The following is a 20,933-nucleotide window of genomic DNA, read 5'->3' as shown; positions in this document are numbered from 1 at the left end:
CCTGCCCCTCATCTGCCCCTTACTTTGAGTTTCTCTTCCTCTTCCCTCCTGCAGAGGTCATTCAATTGAGCCTTATTACCCACACCCACCCCCCATTTGGAACGTAGCCAGGGGAAAAGTGGAAAGGGAAAGTGTGTCCATTTCAGGTAGGACAGAGTTCATTAACGGGATGCTTGGCGAGTCTTCTTCAAATTATCTGCCTATTTTAATCCATTCGGAGTGGGTCAGGGGGCTTGAAGAGAGCAGAAGCACGAGTGCAGAAATGGGAAAGGGGAAGCATCACATTTTCATCCTCAAGACTAGTTGGCGGCGGTCCCTTTAAGGCTCTGCCAGGTTCCTGTCCCTTTAAATCTGTGTCAGTTTCCCCTGACGTCAGCCTGCCGGCCGCACTGGTGTTTACAGCCCGGGCCGAGCTGGTTACTTTCTGGAGTTCTGAATGCTGGAGACTGCCGCGTCCTCCCGGCCTTAAAGGGGCCGCACCCCCAAGGAAACCGCCCACCCCCTTCTACCTTTTCTCGCCCTCGCCCCCGGCCCCACCCCCTCCTCGAGTGCCTTCGGGCTCTCCGCCAGCGGCGGTGCTTGTCTCCTCCCCCTCCCCGGCCCGGCTCCTCGCTGCCGGCTCTGCTCTCGTTCCGCCGGGTGTGCGGAGCGCGGTGGGGTCGGGGAGCCCCTCCCGAGTGCTGAGCCCAGGCCGGTGCCCCTTCCCCGGAGTTCTGCCCCCCTCCCCTTCTGTCCCCGCCGGGGGCCCCTGGGAGCGTCTCCGCTTCTTCAGGGAGGGGGCATCTTCTAATCTCAGGCCGGGGTTAAAGTTCTGGTCCCGGTGAGATGCTGGAGGCTGCAGCCAGAAGCTCATCGCCCCTCCGAGGTGCTGCGCTCCCCGCCGCCGCCGCTGCCGCCGCCGCCGCCCAGCCGGGGCCATGTTCGCCGTGGGTTTGCCCTTCCTGCTGCTCCTGCTGGCCGCGGCCGAGGGCGCCCCGGGGGCCCCGGGACCCAAGAACGTGTCCCAGAAGGAGGCCGAGTTTGAGCGAGTCTACGAGGATGAGGTCAACAGCGAGCTGGTCAACATCTACACGTTCAACCACACCGTGACCCGAAACCGGGTGAGCGCTCGGGCGCCGTGAGCGCGCTCTGGCCCGCGCGCGGTTTGGGGGGTCGTTGGTGTGGGGCGCGTACCCCCGTGTGCAGGCGATGCAGCTGCTGGGCCGCCCCCCAGCCTTGCTCCCTCCGCCCCCCTTCGGGCCGCTGCCGTCGGCCCGACTCCTCGGGCCGGAGCTCCGGGCCCCAGGGACTTCTTGCTTAATCCCTTCCCCTCCCCCCCTCCCTTTTCCCCCTCTCCTCCCCCGCTCTGTCTGGTTTTGTTTTCGGCTTTATTTGTTTCTTTTCCGGAGCTGGAGTGCGGGGAGTCCCGAAGTTTCTTCCTTCTCTTTTCCCTTCTCGCGGTCTTCCTTCCTTCCGGGGCCCCACGCGGGGCTTGGGTGGGCCTGGACCTGCTGCTCCCAGCTGTTGCCCACGTTCTGGCGTCCGGCCCCCCCCCCCCCTCCCGCTGGCCCGGGCTCGGGGCCCCACCCCGCCCTGTGCGGAGCCGCCCGAGGGGCTGCGCCGGGCCCGGGGCTGAAAGGTCACCGACGGTGCGAGATTAGAAAAGTTACTTCCCACCTCCCCGCTGGCGCAGGCCGGGCCGCCGGGCGGCTCTCCCGAGAGCTCCCCGGCTCTGCGGGGAAGGGGGGGGCTCCATCAGAGGAGAAGGGGTCTGGGCCGGAAGCCCTGCTCCCCCCCCACTCACCCGCACCCTCAGAGCTACCTTGTTGCGTGATTTTAAGGCGTTCCTGAGGAGGGCCTGATAAGGTCTGCCCTGGTGGGGTCTGAGAGACGTCCGGGTGTGGGCCCGAGCCACTTGGGAACTTTGCGGCCTCGGGGCCAGAGGTCATCCAGAGCGGGCTTTCCCCGAGAGCCCTTCGGTGTCTGAGCCGTGAGAGACTACTCGGTCTCCAGGTGCGGTCTCCAAGTCTCCGAAGGGTCTGCGAGGCCGAAACGTTCCGCAATGATAGGGGTCCTTTAATTTTCTGGTGTGCCAGTGTTAATTGTTACACTACATAAGTAAAAGCCACGGAGGAGGAGTCCTGAACAACCTTCCACAGTGTAAAGTAGCCCCCCCCCCCATTGAGAACTTTGGAGACACCTGTTACCTTTTTGTTTTTCTGGTGGGAAAAGGAACAGCTTAGTCTCTGCTGCTGGCTGGCTCTCGTTGCTGGAAGATTGTTCTTTGAACTCTGACCTTTTGTAGCTTTTCTCTATTCAGACTGGGGCCTTATTTCTCTTCCAACCTGGAGCTCGCTTTGGGTCTGGGGGCGGGGCTCTGGATCCTACCCCCTGGGACATGTAGATTCTTCCTGGGGGGGGGAGAGGGGGTCCTTATCTCTAGTAACCCCTGATAGTTATCACCATTCTCTCCTTCATAAAGCCCATGAGCTTTCTTCCTCTGTATCACTGAGAGACGGTCTGCCCATTTCACAGATGGATAAACCGAGGCTTAAACTTCCGGGTTAGACTCACCTGGTCTAAAGCCGGCGGAGTTGGGGTCAGAAATGGGGTATCCTCCGCGGCTCGTTGTTAGATAGGAGCCGCCCTTCTGGCACTTTGGTTTCCAGGGAGGAGACTCCCTCACCCAGGACGGGCCCTCGTGGTTCCGCGGCACTCTCGTTCGCCCTCCGAGGCCGAGGGCCCGGTCTCCCGCCGGATGACATCTGGCCTTTGTGCAGCGCTTCAGTCAGTCACGGAGCGCCTGGTGGCCTCTGTCTCACTGCACGCTTACCCACGGGCCTGTGCGGTGCGGCCAGCCCGGTGACACGGAAGACCAAGGGATGAAATTGAGTGACTTATTCAGGCTCATGGAGGTAGTGAGGGCTCCCGACTGAGTCCGCGGCGTCTCTCCCGAAGCTGCCGCTGCATCAGTGAGGACAGCCCCGGCGGAAGCCCCCGCTGACTTGCTGGCTCGGGTGTAGGCAGGGAGCACGGACCCTGGGCCTTGACCCCTGAGTCCTGCCCCCTCCCGGCACTGGAGAAGAATAGCCATGTTGGCCGGGAGGGGGTCATGTTAGGAAAACGAGGCGGGAGAGTTGGGCTGACTAAACGCCTGTCCCCCAGACCGAGGGCGTGCGGGTGTCTGTGAACGTCCTGAACAAGCAGAACAAGGCCCCCGTGCTGTTTGTGGTCCGACAGAAGGAGGCCGTGGTATCCTTCCAGGTGCCGCTGATTCTCCGGGGGCTGTGAGTACCATGTGGGAGCTGCTGGGGGGGACGGGCCCTCATCCCCACCTCCCCTAGGAACACAGCTAGGAAACTGTCCGCACTTCTCGGAGAGCTCCCTCCCACCAAGGCTAAAGCACTTTCTTGCCCTAAATCCAGGCACTCAGTCACATATTAAGTGCACCTGGAGGAGAGTGTTTGTGGGCCCAGGCCCGGAGCTGGTGGGGCAGAGTAACCAGATCCGGGGAAAGGCCCCACCAAGTTTTCCTGCCAACTTGCCCTTCCTCCGGACCCAGGCCCTCTGGGCCAGACTTACCTTGGGGGGGCGGAGGTGGTTAGGGGAGGAAAGAGCAGCTTCCCGCTGACTCCCCGCCTTGGGCCACAGCTACCAGCGTAAGTACCGGTACCAGGATGTGGCGCGCACTCTCTGCCAGCCGCCCACCAAGAGTGAGGCTGAGGTCCAGTTCTTCTACGTGGACGTGTCCACCCTGTCGCTGCTCAACACCACTTACCGGCTGCGGGTCAGCCACATGGACAACTTCGTGCTCAGGTTTGAGCCAGGGCTGGGACTGCTGGGAGAGGAAGGGGCGGCCCGAGGGGACGCCTTCCTGAGAGTGACGCTCCTCTCTCTCTGCCCCACAGGACCGGTGAACAGTTCAGCTTTAACACCACTGCAGCGCAGCCTCAGGTAAACTCATGCCGGCAGTCCTGCCTGTGGTACACTGAGTGCCAAGCCTTGGGGGGCTGAGGGTACAGAGACTCGGCCTTCAGATCGGCACAAACCCGGCAAAGAGATCAGCTCAGAAAAGGCAACAGCTCTGCTGGGCGTGCTGCCTCCTGCGGGCCCCACCCCCAAAAGCTCATAGGTAGTGCCGTTCCGGAGAGGAGCCTACTCTGAGAGAAGGCCGTCTGCCCCTCTGTTCTTTAGTACTTCAAGTATGAGTTCCCAGAAGGAGTAGACTCGGTGATTGTCAAAGTGACTTCCAGCAAGGCTTTCCCCTGCTCAGTCATTTCCATCCAGGACATCCTGGTAAGTGGGCCCGAACCTGCTTCCCTTAGAGCGGGGGCAAGGCTTCCCTAAAGGGATAATAAGGCTCAGTCCTTCATACGCTCCTCCCACCCCCACCCCCTGTCGTAGTGCCCCGTCTATGATCTGGACAACAACGTGGCTTTCATCGGCATGTACCAGACCATGACGAAGAAGGCAGCCATCACTGTGCAGGTAGGCCGGCCCCTGGACGCTGAAGGGCTGTGGCCGTCCCCGGGACCTTGTCCCCTCCTCCCTTTTTCTTCTGCATTGTCGGCCCGTGTGCTGTCTCTTCTGGTCTGCCCGGTCCTTCCCTGGGCCCCTTTGTTGGGGTGTGAAGGCCCCGGCCCCGCCTCTCTTTTCCCCGTCCCTTGTGGTGTGAGTCCGCAGACGGCCGGGCTCTGAGGGAGGCCGGTTCTCTTGTGTGCTCCGTAGCGGAAGGACTTTCCCAGCAACAGCTTCTACGTGGTGGTGGTGGTGAAGACCGAGGACCAGGCCTGCGGGGGCTCCCTGCCCTATTACCCCTATGGGGAAGGTAGGGGCTGGGCTCCGGGCTGGGCTGCGCAGGGCGCAGGAGCCGTGGGAGGCCGGCCGGGGCGTGCAGCGGGGCTCAGGACGGTGGGGGTGTCAGCCTCTCTCCTGCCTGGTCCCTCAAGCCTCAGGCCACACTCCAGGCCTCCCGCACTGACTTGACTTTTACGTCCAGATGAACCGGTGGATCAAGGGCATCACCAGAAAACCCTGAGCGTTGTGGTGTCTCCAGCAGTCACGTGTGAGTGTGGCCAGCCGGCGGGGAGGGGCTCTGGGGATGGGCCTGGGGCCTCCTCCGAGGGACACGGCAAGTTACTGCCCCGGGCCTGCCGGGCGCTCCTCGGCTGTTCCAGCCCATCGAGAGGCGGGGCGCTGGCCCCTGTGTCCCTGCGGCCCCCCTGAGCTGTCCGGGAGCCCTGTGCTGATCCCCCTCTCCCACCTCTGCCCCCCTCCTTTTGTCCCCAGCCGAGGCATATGTCGGGGGCATGCTCTTCTGCCTGGGCATTTTCCTGTCCTTCTATCTGCTGACCGTGCTGCTGGCCTGCTGGGAGAATTGGAGGTGAGCCGGGGCGGATCGGGCCGGGCCTTCTCGGCCTTTGGATGCCAGTCCAGCCGACCTGTGGGCTTGGTCAGGGAGATTTCCCCTGTTCCCTTTTACTTCCCCTGCTCTGCTGTTCCTGCCCAGGGGGACACCCCCCCACCCCCCAAACTCCCCTAAGACAAACTGAATGGGATGAGGAGGAGAACCGGTTGCCGGATGCTCTGTTGCCCATAGTCCACAATTCCCCCGATAGAGAAAATGGAAGCTTCACTCTCCCAGCCATTCCTCTGAGCCCTGTACCTTCAGCCTAGAGAAGGCTGGGTTTGGGAGAAGGAAAAGGACTTGGTGATCAGCAGCGGGGAGGGAGAGGGTGGACAGAAGGTAGCAGGGATCCAGAGCCTAGACCCCACCCTGTAACCCCTTCATCCTTTCTCACAGGCAACGGAAGAAGACCCTGTTGGTGGCAATGGACCGTCCCTGCTCAGAAAGCGGTACCTCTCAGGGCACTGTCCTGGCAGGCTTGGGGGGAGAGGGGCAGAGTCTCTGGGCCTTATGGTCCTGGGCCTGAGAGGCCAGAGTCTTCTGGCCAAAGGCAATTGGCTGAGGTTTCCATAGATTAAGACCCAAGGGGTGAGGATGAGGGTCGGAGGTTATGTCTCCTCCACTTCCCATCTGCCTCTTGAAAAACATAGCTGCTCCTTGCTTTATTCTTCTTTTAATCCTGCTGGCCTTCTGTCTTCCAGCCTGTCCCATTTCACAAGAGCGTAACCTTTCTCTCTCTCTCTCTCTCCCCCCTGCGCCCAACAATCTCTCCTGTTTGTGACCTTCTCTTCCAGCCTCTTTGCTTGGTAAGCTACAGGTGCTGGGTGGGATTAGGGCCTTGGGCTCTCAGGGGACAGGATGAGACAGTGGGGGAGGGAAGCACCAGGCCTCGCATATCACTTGTACTCATTAAGTGCACTTGAACACATGAACTATGGCCAGGTGGGATCTGAGGGGTCCTGGTGTCCATTCCTCTATTGGCAGGATGTTTTTACCCTATTTAGGTTAACAGGGTATCTGATGAGGGAAAAGGGGAGAGGGAACACAAGTGGTTTTGGTTGGCTGTGTAATTATTTTTCCCTGAAGCTCCAAGCCTCTATCTCCAGGCTTAGTCTGCCTGTCCCCAGCCCCTTCTGTCTTATATCGTCAGGTCCAGGCCTGTGACTGCCTAAGGTGTTGATCAGGCTCTGATTTCTCCTTTGCAGGTCACCCTCGAGTCCTGGCTGAATCGTTCCCTGGCTCTGCCCCTTATGAAGGTTACAGTTATGGCTCCTTTGGTAGGTGCTCCTTGAAGACTCCTCCTCTGACCCACCCCCACAACCTAGCTGTTTTGGGGCCATTTTAAGCCGGCCTCTCCTAGGGGACAAGAGTTCTTAATCTGGGGTTGGTGAATCTTTCCTTTCTTTATTCCTTATTTATTCATTTATTTTTGCAAAAACGATTTCAATATGATCTGGTCCCTTTGTAATCCCACATGCTTTATTTCACGCATTTGGAAACATTATTTTGGGAAGGGGTCTGTGGACTTCACCAGAAAAGGTTAAGACCCACCAGATCACGTGATCATCTTGTCTTCCCAAATGAGTAGGTGAAACTGCCCGCTGCCATTTAATCTCCATCACTATCCAATGTAAAGACCCCCAGGGAAGTCCCCTGCTGCCCCATCTCTGGCACTTTTTAGACTTGTATCTTCCTGGCCAGACCCCACCTGCCTCCCCTCATCGGTCTCTTGGTCTCCACAGAGAATGGCTCCAGCTCTGCTGACGGAGCAGTGGACAGCACTGGCTCTGTGGACGTCTCCTACAGCTACTCGGGTGAGTGCCAGGCAGAGGCAGGGCAGAAACGTGCCAGGGCTGGTGTTGGCTGGGCCAGAGGTAGTGTGTGTCTGTTCGAGGAGGTCCCTTCCTCTTCCCCTTCTCTACAAGCAATGGCATCGGGGCCGGACCTCTAGTTCTCCACGTTCCCTCCTTGGCCTGGTCCCCCCACTTTCCCTGGACGCCCTCCCAGTAACTCTCCCTTTCCTTTGAAGGACATGACCAGTTCAAGCGACGTCTCCCCTCTGGCCAGATGCGGCAGCTGTGCATTGCCATGGGTAGATGTGGGGAGAGCACTCGCTTTGCCAACCAGCTCCTGCCTGTGGTGGGCACTGGGGCTGGCTGAAGCCGTGGCCTGGCTTGGGGCTGCCCTGTCCTTGGGGCTTGGGAAGATGCTCAATAGATGCCCTGTCCGCATATGTTATCATGTAATATTTGTGATAACTGATCCTCCGTGTCTTTTGAGAGAGGCTGGCGCTTTTCCTTGTCGGTTACAGCGTTAGCGGGTGGGTGCCCACATCCAGGCCTTTCCCATCCCCCTCCGTTCCTCCTCAGGACTCTCCTACGAGGGGTTTCTGGGCTGACCTTGCCACATGGTGAAGCACTGACCCATGACCCATCAGCTTCCCTCTGGCTGCGGAGGGAATTGGGGCCGGACTAGAGAGGATCCCACTAATGATGCTCTCTTACCGCTGTGGGGCCCTTGCTGGGCTGGGTGTCAGGGTTAGGTTTTAAAGTGGGCTGATGGGTGGTGGTCTCCACCCGTGGCACCCCAGAGGGCACTGGACCTTTAGCTCCCCGGGTGCCACAGCCCTGCCCTCTCAGAACACACGGAGATGGTGGCACCTCTAATCTGCATGAAGCCCCTGGAAATCATCCCCTTGCCTTAAGCCTGAGGTGGGCTCAGTGTTGCGGGTTCGGTGTGTCCCGCTCTCTAAGGGAGAAGATGGGGCAGGGGAATAATCCGCCTGACCATCTGTCCCCTTCACTCCTCATGTACCACAAGGGGAAAGGACATGTGGTTTCCCTGGACACTGAGCTCCCCTCGGTCTCTCCCCATCCTAACCCCCCAATAAGCCCCTCCCCATTCTGTAATCTCCACAATTGCCCCAGGTGAGCAGGGGCCAGCTTCCCAGGGGTCCTGCCACAGTGTGAGCGGCTCTCACCTTCCTTCCCCCCCTAGACCCCGTGGGCAGCCGGCCTCGGCTGGACTCCCTGAGCTCTGTGGAGGAGGACGACTACGACACACTGACGGACATCGAGTCGGACAAAAACGTCATCCGCACCAAGGTCCGGGGCTGCCCTATGCGTCTCTGGCCCAGAGCCTCAGAGGAGGCCGAGGGCAGGGGCCCAGCCCGGGGTACACCATCCAGTTTGAGGCTGGCTCCTCCGGGGAGGGACACCTGGAGCCAGTGTGGTCACTCATTTAAGAGTTTGTTCTTGGGCCGTGGTCCGTCCGTAAAGGGGGTCCAACCTTTGTTCTTGTTCTCAAGGACTTTCCCAAGGCCCTGGGCAAAGCTGACCTCCTGCTGTTCCCTCAGTCATGTTCTCTTGTTCCCCCACAGCAATACCTGTATGTAGCAGACCTAGCCCGGAAGGACAAACGGGTCCTTCGAAAGAAGTACCAGATTTACTTCTGGTGAGCGGAAGGGGTCCGGTTTGGCTTTTGGGAGGGGGTGTGGGGAAGGGGCAAGGGCTGGATCCTCTTCCAGTCTTTTTCGTTCATCATCCATCCTTCCCTGCACAGGAACATCGCCACCATTGCCGTTTTCTATGCCCTCCCAGTGGTACAGTTGGTGATCACCTACCAGACGGTAAGAGGGGCAGAGTCTGCCTGCCCCCAAATTCTAGGCCTCTTTTCTTCCTCGGCTGTCCCCCAGAGATGGGGCCCTCCTGATAGATGCCTCATGGTCTCCTTTTGACACAAGAGTCAGAAGTGGGGAAGGGGGGGGCTGGGCCACCCTCTGGGCTAGCCTGAGCTAAATCTCAGTCATCAATCATCCCTCTCTTTCTTGCTCTCTGGGAGTGCTGCAGGTGGTGAATGTCACAGGGAATCAGGACATCTGCTACTACAACTTCCTCTGCGCCCACCCCCTGGGCAACCTCAGGTAGGGGGTATGGGGAAGTGCCCAGGGAAGGAGAACGATGGTGGGAACCCACGGAAAGCTGGGGGGGAGACTGAGGCAGCTCCTCTGGGTAATGCTCCTTGATTTCTGTCCCAGTGCTTTCAATAATATTCTCAGTAACCTGGGTTACATCCTGCTGGGGCTGCTCTTCCTCCTCATCATCCTGCAACGAGAAATCAATTACAACCGGGCCCTCATGCGAAATGACCTTTATGCCCTGGTAAGAACTGGGCCCTCCCAGCCCTTCCTCGGAGACCCCCTGGGACCTCACCCTTTCCCCGTAGTGAAAGAGAAAACCCTCCTTGTCACCAGCTGGATTGGGGCCCTTCCCTTCCTCCCCACCTCATTCTCAGCTCCTCCTTTCCACCAGGCTCTCTGTCAGGTCACTGAAAGGCATCCTTAATTAGCCATTCATCTTCTAAATGCAGCTTTCCCTCATCCTCCTCAGCCCCTAGACTTCAGAGTCTCAGTGCCCCCATTGTGGAATGCTGCTGCATGTGTTTGTGTTCTGATATCTCTGTCGGTTGTAAGCTCCTGGATACAGGGACCATTTAACCACCCCCCCATTGCCAGCACAGAACCCTCCCCATGTGGTAGGCTATTAATAAATGGGTATTGTTGTATCTCCATCTTTCTGTTTGATCTCCAACTCTGGTTTCTTTCTTTGGAATAGGAATGTGGAATCCCAAAGCACTTTGGGCTTTTCTACGCCATGGGTACAGCCTTGATGATGGAGGGACTACTCAGTGCATGCTACCATGTTTGCCCCAACTATACAAATTTTCAGTTTGGTAAAACCTCCTTTTCATTCCCAGAGAACTTGCCTATACATCTATGTCTCTCTTAGTTTTGCCTTAAAAAAAAAAAGTACCCATCCCTTAGGTAGGAGCCCTCAAGATTCAGCCTTTTAGGGGAACTCTTGCTGCACAGAGAACAGCCCCCCAGATCTGGTTAGGGACTATTCTCCCTTCTCATAGGATCTTAGGATTTAAGGCTTGGAGATCACCTAGTCAAACCCCCTCATTCTACAGATGGGGAAACTGAGGTCCACACAAGGTAGTGATTTGCTAAAGATAACACAGGTACTAGATGGTAGAGCCAGTTGCTTTTCTGAATGATGCCCAAGAGGAGTCAGTTCTTGGGGAGTTTGTGTAGAGACTCGCCAAGGGGCTCCCAACATAGCCTTCCCATGCAGTGATTGCTAAATGGGTGACTTTGTAGGGAGCAAAGAGACCTTAGCTTAAGGGTCATGGGCTTGGCCAGGCCCCAGGTTTTGGAGTTTCAAAAGCTCCTATTTCTACAGACACATCGTTCATGTACATGATCGCCGGGCTCTGCATGCTGAAGCTGTATCAGAAGCGGCACCCCGACATCAACGCCAGTGCCTACAGTGCTTATGCCTGTCTCGCCGTTGTCATTTTCTTTTCTGTGCTGGGGGTGGTGAGTTCCCCTTACTCCTACCTAATCTGACCTCCTTCCCCTCCTTACCTCCGAGGGCCACTGTCCTGCCTGCCCCCGTCCCTGGAGACCAGGTTCCTTCCCTTATTACTTCCCCAGCCCAGAAGTGAAGAACACTCCCAAGCTCCCTCTCTTGGGGCCACTCAGACATGATCATTCCCCTCCTGGCTGGGCCTTGCCCCCTGTACACAGGTATCCTGAATGTGGACCTTCCGTCTGTCCTTTGTCATATATTCTTCTGTGTGTGTTTCTTCCTTCCCTCTCCATCTCTCCCTTCTCTTTCTTTTTCTCTCCTTTTCCTCCTTTATCTCTGTCTCATATACACATTATTCCTCACTTCCTCCCAACCTTCCTCAAATAGGTATTTGGCAAAGGGAACATGGCATTCTGGATTGTCTTCTCGGTCATCCACATCATTGCTACGCTCCTACTTAGTACCCAGCTCTACTATATGGGCCGCTGGAAGTTGGGTAAGAAAATTGCCCAGGGTGAGAATTGTGATGATGGTAAGACATTGTCTCTGGCGGTAGAGAGTGGGACAGACCAGAGTGGATAAAGAAGGGTGTATGAGACAAAAACGGACAGAATGATCTCAGGCTATAGTAGAAATCTTAGTTAGTGTCTGCTCTTTTTCTGTTTTGTACATGTTATAATTTTAAAAATCCTTACAGATGCTCTTAAAAGCTTTCTTCTTCTTCTTCTTCTTTTGGATCTCTGAACCTTTTCAAGATATCTTGGGGCTCACTGTCTAGATTTCTTTCTTAAGGACCAAGCCTAAACCAAAACCACTCTGAATTCTCCTTGCTGCACCACCTATAGGTCCTAGGCCAAACCCCATTTCATCGTGGGTCCTGATTGATTCAGTTTGAATGTAAATAGCTGCTATTTCTACTTTGGCTGGAAACCCTCAGAAGACCCCTCAGCGTCTTCCTCCCAGATTTATTTATTTAGATTTTTTTTTTTTAAATTAGGTGAAAGAGAAAATTTTGTGTCTCAATTGCTGTCTGAGCAATTGCATTAATTCAGTGCAATTAAACACTGAATGGGTGTGGCCTCAGTCAAACTGAGACCTGTTAAGACTTTAACTTAAAAAGGCTATGCATCCAGAGCTATCTCCTGTGGTCCAGATCTATATATTTGTCTGGAGGACAAAGTGAGGCAGGTGACCTTCCATATCCTCCCTCCCTTAAATCCAATTCAGGTGCATGTCATGGTATCACCTTCCTGTTGTCAGAGTCTTCTTAGAGAACAAAGGACTAATAACAGCAAAAAATGACAATACAAAATATGTTAATATTTTACACATAGAGTAGAGGATTTCTTGTAAGGAAATTCTATCAATGCAGATTAGCAACTGTTTTTTGCAACTTGCAGACAGATTTAGAGAGTCACCTGGTCTGTATGTGTTCTTGAAACTGGGTCCTCCTGACTCCAAGCTGGGCTCTCTATCCACCATACTACACTGCCTCTCAAAGTACCATGTAAATTATTAGACAAATTGTTACTGTTATTGTCCTTCCTGGCCCCCACTGCTCAGGAAGTCTTAATATTGGCTGAGCCTGTTGGGACTCCTAACTGTGGACTTAGGTTATAGGCTTTGAGTATGAGGAGGGATACAGCTCTGCAGCTTCAAATTTCTTGCTTTCAACACAAATTTTGTCCCTTCTTGCAGATTCTGGGATCTTCCGCCGGATTCTTCATGTGGTTTACACAGACTGTATCCGGCAGTGCAGTGGGCCCCTGTACGTGGTATGTACTAAGGCTCTACTTTCCTTTTCTCTCCTCTGTCCTTATATCTGCCTCTTTGGGGGCACTTGTTAGGATTGGATAATTGGGGCCTTCTATTTCCCATTTCCCCTCTCTCTATCCATCCGTGTTGTTGTTGTTAATATTATTATTACAATAACCATAGCTAACAGGTATTCCAAAAGTCTTAGTACCATTTAAAGTTCTAATAAAGATTATTTTAAAAAGCACAAGTACTTTTGAGTCAACCTGTATGCTTTAAAATTTGCCAAAGCTCTTTTACATTATCGTATTTGATCCCTACATTCATTCAGATAATTGCTATCATTACCCCCATTTTACAGACGAGGAAACTAAAATTGAGAAAGAAGTTAAATGATTAGTCACGTAACTAGTGTCTGAGGCAGGAACAGGCTCTTTATCTACTAAAGTAATCCCTGGGTTTACTCTGTCTCATTGTCCCTGGGTTTACTTCTCTCTAGGACCGAATGGTGCTACTGGTTATGGGCAACATCATCAACTGGTCACTGTGAGTCGATATGCAGTTTTCAGGGCTGGGGGCAGGTGGCAACCAGGAAGAGAACAGGACCTCTCTTCTTCCTGTTCTCCTGATTTCTTAGGGGAGTGATAGAAGGTCCCTTATTCCACTCTGAGCACTGTACTCCCTCCATCCTGGGTCCCAGGGAAGAGGGGCTCCTTCCCCTCCTGTAAATGGATAGAGACCAGACATTCTGAAATCCTCCTGGCTGCCTCCTGTTTTGAGGCAATCAGTCATGGGGGCTAAGCAGTGACCCTGTCTCAGTCCCACATTCTAAGGAGACAGCAGGTGTTTGGATGCATGGATGTGGATCCCTGCCTTCTCAGCCCTCTTTTCTCCCTGCAGTGCTGCCTATGGGCTCATCATGCGTCCCAATGATTTTGCTTCCTACCTGCTAGCCATTGGCATCTGCAACCTTCTTCTTTACTTTGCTTTCTATATCATCATGAAGGTAAGTCAAGGGTGGGAGGGATGAGGGAGTGAATTTCCTTCCTCTTAATTATTGTGTATCTCTTAATACTTTGACATAAAAATGGACCAAGATTGCAGGCCCTGAACTGGTCATTGAGGTAGTGCAGCAGGGTGGGAGAGAGAAGGAGTGATGGGTGCCCCTTGTATGCCAGTCCTTCCTAGTGTTTTAATTCCTCTATATTCATAATTGCAACAGGTTTGGTGGGAAGATAGAGCTGCAAGCTAAGAAAAGATCTCTGACTATCAGGGCTTCTAGTCTCTTGGACCATGGTTTAATATTCATAGAATATTTAAGGTTAAGACAATCTATGCTAAGTGCCAGTTAAGTGGTACAAATAGTTATTGGAGTAGGAGTTCAGAGGAGGAAGAGATCAGTAAGTCCAGTATTGGGAGCTTAGTTCTGAAGCCTGAAGGCCTGGCTGTAGGTAGGAGTCCGGCTTACCTGGAGGAACTTCCATCGCATTAAATGCCTAGGAGTGGGAGGTGGTGAGGAGAGAGTTTGAGGATCTTAATTAAGCACTGATGATGTGGAAGGATCCTCATCAGCTATGGTCCCTATTTTTGGAGGATTTGTTGTTAACTGATGGGGAGATGGGGGCCAGTGTTGGAAACAAGGAATACTGTTGACACGTGGCATGGGAACACAAGGGAGAGTGAATGTGTGGGCTTTCTGGGGGAGATAAGATGTGGAACTGAGCTGTAAAAGGACAACGAAGGGCCAGGTTTTGCTAGATGTGGAAAAACTATTCGATGAAAGCTCAGAGGGAAGAGTGCAAAAAACAGGGACTCTGGGAGAGGGGCCAAAAAGGTTAGATCACAGACTCCTGGGTGCTCAAGTGGGTACTGCTCTCAACTTTGTTCCTATTGCTTTTCTCTTCAGCTCCGGAGTGGGGAAAGGATCAAACTCATCCCTCTCCTCTGCATCATCTGTACCTCTGTGGTGTGGGGTTTTGCCCTTTTCTTCTTTTTCCAGGGACTCAGTACCTGGCAGGTGAGTGAATGAAGAGTTAGTTAGGAGTAGGGAGCAAGTAACAAGATGTGGGCTCTGGTGTTTACTCTTGTCTTTGATTAGCCTTACACCTTGATCAGGCTAATCAAAGACAAGAGTAAACAGTCTTTTCTCACCCATACCTATATTAATATGTCTATTGTTTTAGAATACATGTCCATGTTTATAATAGCAAACAACAACAGTTTCCAGCAGTTTGATATTTGTGAAATTCTTCACATATATTATCTCCTTTAATCCTTATTATTTTAATTTTACAGATGGGGAAACTGAGGCTGGGTGGTTAGGTGACTTGCTCAGGTCCGAGGAAAGATTTGAGCATGGGTTTTCCCGAGTCCGGGATTCTATAACATGAAGGAATTGGACAAGCTAAACCCTAAGAGCTCTTCTAGCTCTAGAAGTCTACAGTTCTGTAATTCTCAGTATCCCTGTACATTTACTAGATGCCTAACACTGTCAAATTGGCCTATTGGCTATTCCCTCTATGCAGTTTTCTATCTCCTATTCTCACACATTTACCCAAGACTCTACCTTGTGCCTGGAATGCTTTCCACTTCACTGTTAATACTTAGAATCTCTGACTTCAAGTTCCAATTCCTTTACTTCGAGGTCTTTACTGATTTGTCCCCATCGCCAATATATTTTGCATGTATTTGCATGTACATGTTGAATTCCCAATTAGAATGTAAAATCCTTGGAGACATGGACCAGAAAATCTTTGTCTTTAGCACTTAGCATAATGCCTGTTGTATAGTAGATGCTTACTATATATTAAATGTGTTGAATGGGTAAATGAATGAATGTGGGGGATTAGATATGGTCCCCGTCCTCAGGGTAACTAGAGAAAATGGGTCTCCACCAGGAAAAAATATCATAATGGAAGGCAGTGTATATTAAGGGCAAACAGATGTCAGGGTTAGATCCTTAAGAACCAGAGGAGCTCAGAGGAGAGAAACTCCTCTGGACTAGAAAATTTTACTTCTACAAAGTAATGGAACATGCTTATTATGTCTAAAGATTTTTGGAAAAAAATGTATATTTTAAAGAGAAAGAAAAATGTTACTTCAAGCCAAGGAGGTCAAGTGAGCATTTTTATTCTATCTTATATATTTATGTACATTTTTCATCTCTCATCCTAGGCTTCTTGAGGGTAGGAGCCATGTTTAATTTATCTCTTTTTCTTGTTTTATCTTATTTGGAATGGGAAAGAAACATTGAAAAAGTGTTCAATGTAACCCAAGCATTTATCAAGCTACAGAGCGTGCTGATTTCCTGTTCCATCCCTTCCTGTCTTCTCCACTAGTTGTATCCTTATTCATCTTTCAAATCTTCAACCTCTTGTCGACTGGTTCCTTCTTTGCTGCCTTCAAACATATCCAAGTCTACCCCATCCATTAAAAAAATTCTTCACTAGGTCCTACCATCCCTTCAAGCTATTTCCTTGCAAATCTCTTCCCTTTCTGAGCCAAACTTCTTGAAAAAGCTATCCAGATTTTCTGCCTCTACTTCTTGTGCTCTCACTCATGTCTCCTCTTGGCTTCTGAACTTAATCAGTCAGCTGTAACCCTGAAATTCCCAGGAATACCTTCTGTGCTAAATCTGACGGTATCTTCTCATCCGAATCCTTCTCGAGCTCTTTGCTGCCCTTGACCCTATTAACCTCCCCTCTCCTCCCTTATCTCTGGCTTTTCTCCACACTCCTGTCTCCTGATGTTCCTTTCACCAGTCTGATCACAGCTGGTTCCTTGAAGATAAATTTTAGGTGCCAACTTCTTTGTGGATCCTTTTCTGATTCTTCCTGAATGTCAGGGCCTTCCCTCCTAAGTTCACTTTTATATCACCAATCAACTGTTGGACATTTCACAATTCTGGTTGTCCTAGAGACATCTTAGACTCGGTGGCGTGGATTTGAACTCATTATTGTTCTCCCTCAATCCTCCCCTTAATTTAGATCCTCATCATCCCTCAGCCAGATTATTCCAACAGTTTCCTTACTGGTCACTTCAGGTCTTTTGCCACTCTAGTCCATCTCCAAGCTGTGGCCAAAGTAATTTTTTAAGTACCAATCTAACCATGTGACTCCTCTCCTCCCTCCCATTAATTTCAGTTCCTATTTATTATCTCTCATAAAATGTAAACTCTCCTTCTTTAAACTTAGCCTCAATCAATCTTCCCATTGTCCAATGCACCTTACATCTCTTATATCTCTGTTCCTTCCTTGGGGCACTCCATCTTCCATATCTCTTCCTTTGTCTTGATTCCCTCCATTCCTTCCTGCCTCCCTGCCTCAGAGAATCTGTCTGTTCCTTTAAGATGAATTTCAGGCACCTTCTTCATGAAGCTTTTTATGATTCTTCCTAAGAGTCTCCCTCTCAAGCTGTCTAATATTTGTGACTTTGTGTCTGTGTGTTTCTCAACTTCACGTAGAACATATTTTTATATGTATTTGTCTCTCTCATTAGAATGATAGAGCAAAACACTTAACCCTGATTGCCTTCAAAACAAACAAAAAATGTAAAGTTATTGGGAGGAGGGATTGTTCCATTCTTTTACTTTACCTAGCACAATGCCTGCCACATAATAGGAATTTAATAAATACCTATTTATTCATTGATTGATGGATAAAGGGTGTCATGGTATAATGAATCAGGAAGATCCAGATTCAAATCCTACCACAGATACTAGCTGTATGATACTGGGCATGATTTTGGACCTCAGTTTCCTCATCTGTAAATAAAATAAGGAGGCCAAATTCAAGGACTCTTAAAGTTCCTTCATCTCTGGGTCTTTGTGGGAAAGATCCGTCATGGCAGACTGGGCAAACCTTGGGCTCACATCCTGTCTCTGACATATACGGGTTCTGCCACTTTGGGCACAACATAGTCTTGCAGTGGCCCAGGCAACTCCTGCTCCAGGGTTCAGAACAAAACCAGCTGTAGATCTCATTGGTCAGCAGTGTTTACCTTAACCAGGGAAACCATTGACCAAACCAAAAATAATTACTCGGAGCACTAGTTAAATACACAGACGAAGATGGCAGAAGCCAGGGCATGCATTCTCTTGGGAACAAAACAGCATGTATCCATATAAGTAAACTGAAAATGTAAACATGAAAGAATGCTGTGTGGGGTGGGAAGAAGAATCTGATACTTGTAGAAGAATAGGCTACGAAAAATGAGGGAGAAGGAGTCTGGTTCGAAGGTTTCCAGCCTGGGTAATTAGAAGAATGCTGACTGAAATGGGAGGAAATCCCTGCCTAGAGAGTTGTGGGCAGAGGGCAGTAGGTGATTCTCCCCATCTTTATCCTTCTTCCCCAGAAAACTCCTGCCGAGTCAAGAGAGCACAATCGGGACTGCATCCTGCTCAATTTCTTTGATGACCATGACATCTGGCACTTCCTCTCCTCCATTGCCATGTTTGGGTCCTTCTTGGTAATTGTTTACCCCTTTCTGAAGGAATGGGAAGGGATCGTCGGGGTCAAGTTTGAGGATGGTGGGTTTGAGCTCCGTGGCTGCGGCTCAGCAGGCTGGGTCTGCCCCTTAGTGTCTGCCCCTGGTTTCTGTGAGGCTGTGGTAGGGACTAGAGGGGTGGGCCTGGGGCTGGAGCTCTGGCCCAGCTTCTCTCGCTTTTCCTCCAGGTGCTGCTGACCCTGGATGATGACTTAGATACTGTACAGCGGGACAAGATCTACGTCTTCTAGTGGGCGGCTGCACCCCCTCCCTGTGGGCCCTGGAAGGAGCCTGGCTGGGCGGGGGGCTGGCTGTTGGGGACCTGCTGCCCAGTGCCTCAGGGCGACAGCATCCTTTTTTGCCTGGTTTCCTGGGAAGGCATTGGGACATTTCTGGGGGACAGTCATGTTCTCCTTGTAGCTGTACCTGGGGAAAAGGGGGACTGGGCCATCAAGGCCCATTTGAACTTTGGCCAAACTTGCTGCTTCCTCTTCAGTGTTTGGGCCTCTCAAAGAGCCTGTCTATGGGGGAAGGGAAGGAACAGTATCTTCCCTTCTCCTGTGGGGAGCCCTCTGTTTGGGAACCCCAAATCCTCCTTTTTGCTGCAGTTCTGGGTGAGGGTCAGGGCTTGATTTTCCGTCCAGCTCCAGTTCTTTTAATATGTGTGTGTGTGAACCAGGGTCAGGTCCTCCAAGCTGCTGTCCTGAGCTGGGCTTATCTGCTTGAAGGGGGTGGAGGGAAGAACTGAGAGGCTGGCATCTGAGGGTAAAGAAAGGGGCGTGGCCCTTAAGAGCAATTTCCCTGCCACCAGCTCCATGGGAGATGATTGCTTATGCGGGTTGGGATTTTTTGTTTTTAAATGAAGAAGAAAGCTTGGATGCATAGCCTCTGCCTCCTGGAACTGAGTATCAAGCATCTCTCAGGCTATCTCTTCCCTCAGTTTCCATCCCCTGGTGCCCTTGTGCCTGCCGACTCCCAGGGGGGCTTCCCTCAGTGCCATTGCTTGCCCCAAGACCAAGGGTCAGGGACAGGAGGATTACAAAGAATAGGAGCCATTCCAGCCTCCTGCAGTGCCTAGGGCAGTCAGGGCAAGGACGGGCTTGCTCTTGGCCCACAAGGTAGGATCTGGAGCCTGGCTTCCAGGCTTTTATTTGGGGGGATGTGACACAGACAGACACACACACACACACACACACACACACACACACACACACTTTGGCGTTTACAGTGAGTCTAGCTCACACTCCGGCCGGGGCCAGGTCCTCCCACTGGCCTTGGCTGTCTCCCAGTTGCCCTTCCTCCCTGATCCAGGTGCCATTGTGGGAGAAGAGAGACAGAGAAAGGGGCTAGGCCTCATGATGTAGGATTCCCAACTTTGTTCTTACAGTTTTCCCAGGGAAGTCATTGGAGGTCTTGCTTTTTTTTTTTTTTTTTTTTTTTTTTTTAAAGAACTCTGTTTTATGTCTATTTTCCACATCACGATGGAATCTCTGTTTTCTATGAATGACTGATTGCATTCAATTAAAGGAATGAGCAGATTCACTTCCTGGCTTTTTTTGCTTGCCCGTCCAGGACTGGATCTAGTGGGAAGTTGGGTAGAAGCTAGAGGGGCCGGTCTGGAAGAAGAAGCCAGCTTGAAAACCACTGACAAGGTCTTCCCCAAGGGAAGGAGAATCACCTGGTGATGGTGGCCCCAGAGTCACTGTGGGCAGCTGGATGGTACCGGGGCCAGGCCTGGAGTCAGGACCACCTGAGCCCAAAATCTGGCCTCAGACATTTAACAACTGTCACCTCACTCTACCTCAGTTTCCCCATCTGTAAAACGAGCTGGAGAAGGAAATGGCAAAGCACTCCCGTATCTTTTGCCAAGAAAAGTCCAAATGTGCTCACAAAGAGTCAGGATGGAACAGCAGACAAAAGATACCCATTGCATCCAGTCCTCAACTGTTTTGGGTTGGTGTTGATTGTAGGGGAATATATTTTTAAGTTCTCTGATTTCTTTTTTGTTTTTCTTATCAGCTTCCTCCTTAGCCCCAAAATTCACATACTCTTAGTAATGCTTGCTGGGAGTACCTCAGAAGTCTTTAGTCCAGAGACTTAAACTTTCTCCTCTCTTGATCCCTTTTTGCTAAAGAAATTTTACATGACCCTGGGTATATAGACATATAAATGGATAGAAATCAAATATTTATTCATAAGTTATGAGTTTGCAACCCCCACATTCAGTTACAAGGTCCCATTAGAGTGGTGAGCCACAGTTTTTAGTGTCCGACGTCTAAATCTTACCCATCCATAAATTCCTCCTGCAGTACCAGGGACAGCCTCCACCTGAGCAGCCTGCTCATCCAACTTTGGGACTCCTCCTTTTTAAGGAGTTTTCCTTTTGTGATTCAGAATCTGCTCCTCTAAACTTTGGGCAGTTTTTCCCTGTGAAGTTAGCTAGAATCCGTCCATTTGCAAACTTCTGCCCAGATTCCCAGGGAATCTTTAACCACAGGCCCAGCATCCGTTCTGGAAGGTTCCACAATTTTATTGGTATGGCAACTACTCCTCCCAACCAATCTTCTTATGGTATGATCTCTAGTCTCTGACCGTGCTGGCTGGCCTCCCCGGGATGCCTCCAATTTGTGCTTCTGAGGGATGTTTTAAAAGTCCCTTTTCTGGCAGAGCTCTAAAGAGACCCCCCCCCAGACAGTGACCCACCCCCTAATCCTCCCTTTAAGTCAGTTTGTTTGGTAAGCTCCTGGCAATTGGCTAGTAGATTGCTTATATACATCAGGCTGGGAAGCCCCTGACCAAGGGTGCTCCTGGTTCAGTAGGACAACTGAAAAAAAACCCAAAAAGGTGGAAATACTATGTTGAGATCCATATTCAGTCCCCATGGTCCTCTTTCTGGATGCAGTTGGCTCTCTTTATCACAAGTTTTGGAATTAGCC

The 20,933-nt window shown here is 51.7% G+C and overlaps 1 protein-coding gene across 3 annotated transcripts; it reads left to right on the top strand.

The window, feature by feature from the left end:
* The first annotated feature begins 581 nt into the window (after nt 1-581).
* On the top strand, nt 582-19,539 carry SIDT2 (SID1 transmembrane family member 2). Of its 3 annotated transcripts, XM_074304159.1 has the most exons (27): nt 582-1,100; nt 3,145-3,266; nt 3,631-3,795; nt 3,888-3,933; nt 4,174-4,275; nt 4,384-4,467; nt 4,708-4,807; nt 4,979-5,044; nt 5,269-5,362; nt 5,783-5,835; nt 6,592-6,663; nt 7,129-7,200; nt 7,416-7,478; nt 8,384-8,490; nt 8,766-8,839; nt 8,948-9,014; nt 9,235-9,308; nt 9,423-9,546; nt 10,000-10,117; nt 10,630-10,766; nt 11,146-11,254; nt 12,457-12,533; nt 13,013-13,059; nt 13,414-13,519; nt 14,420-14,530; nt 17,866-17,979; nt 18,186-19,539. In XM_074304159.1, exons 1-27 carry the CDS (start codon nt 918-920, stop codon nt 18,246-18,248), a joined length of 2,550 nt encoding a protein of 849 aa, XP_074160260.1. In that variant the 5' UTR covers nt 582-917; the 3' UTR covers nt 18,249-19,539. The 3 variants fall into 3 exon arrangements, with proteins under 3 accessions (XP_074160260.1, XP_074160261.1, XP_074160262.1); XM_074304160.1 differs by lacking the exon at nt 7,416-7,478; XM_074304161.1 differs by lacking the exons at nt 582-1,100; nt 3,145-3,266; nt 3,631-3,795; ... (5 more) ...; nt 5,269-5,362; nt 5,783-5,835 and adding an exon at nt 6,172-6,192.
* Nucleotides 19,540-20,933: the final 1,394 nt, after the last annotated feature.

This window comes from Sminthopsis crassicaudata, chromosome 3, assembly GCF_048593235.1.
Source record: "Sminthopsis crassicaudata isolate SCR6 chromosome 3, ASM4859323v1, whole genome shotgun sequence".
NCBI lineage: Eukaryota > Metazoa > Chordata > Mammalia > Dasyuromorphia > Dasyuridae > Sminthopsis > Sminthopsis crassicaudata.
The sequence above is the reverse complement of the archived record's forward strand: the minus strand, read 5'-3'. Positions and strand labels throughout refer to the sequence as shown.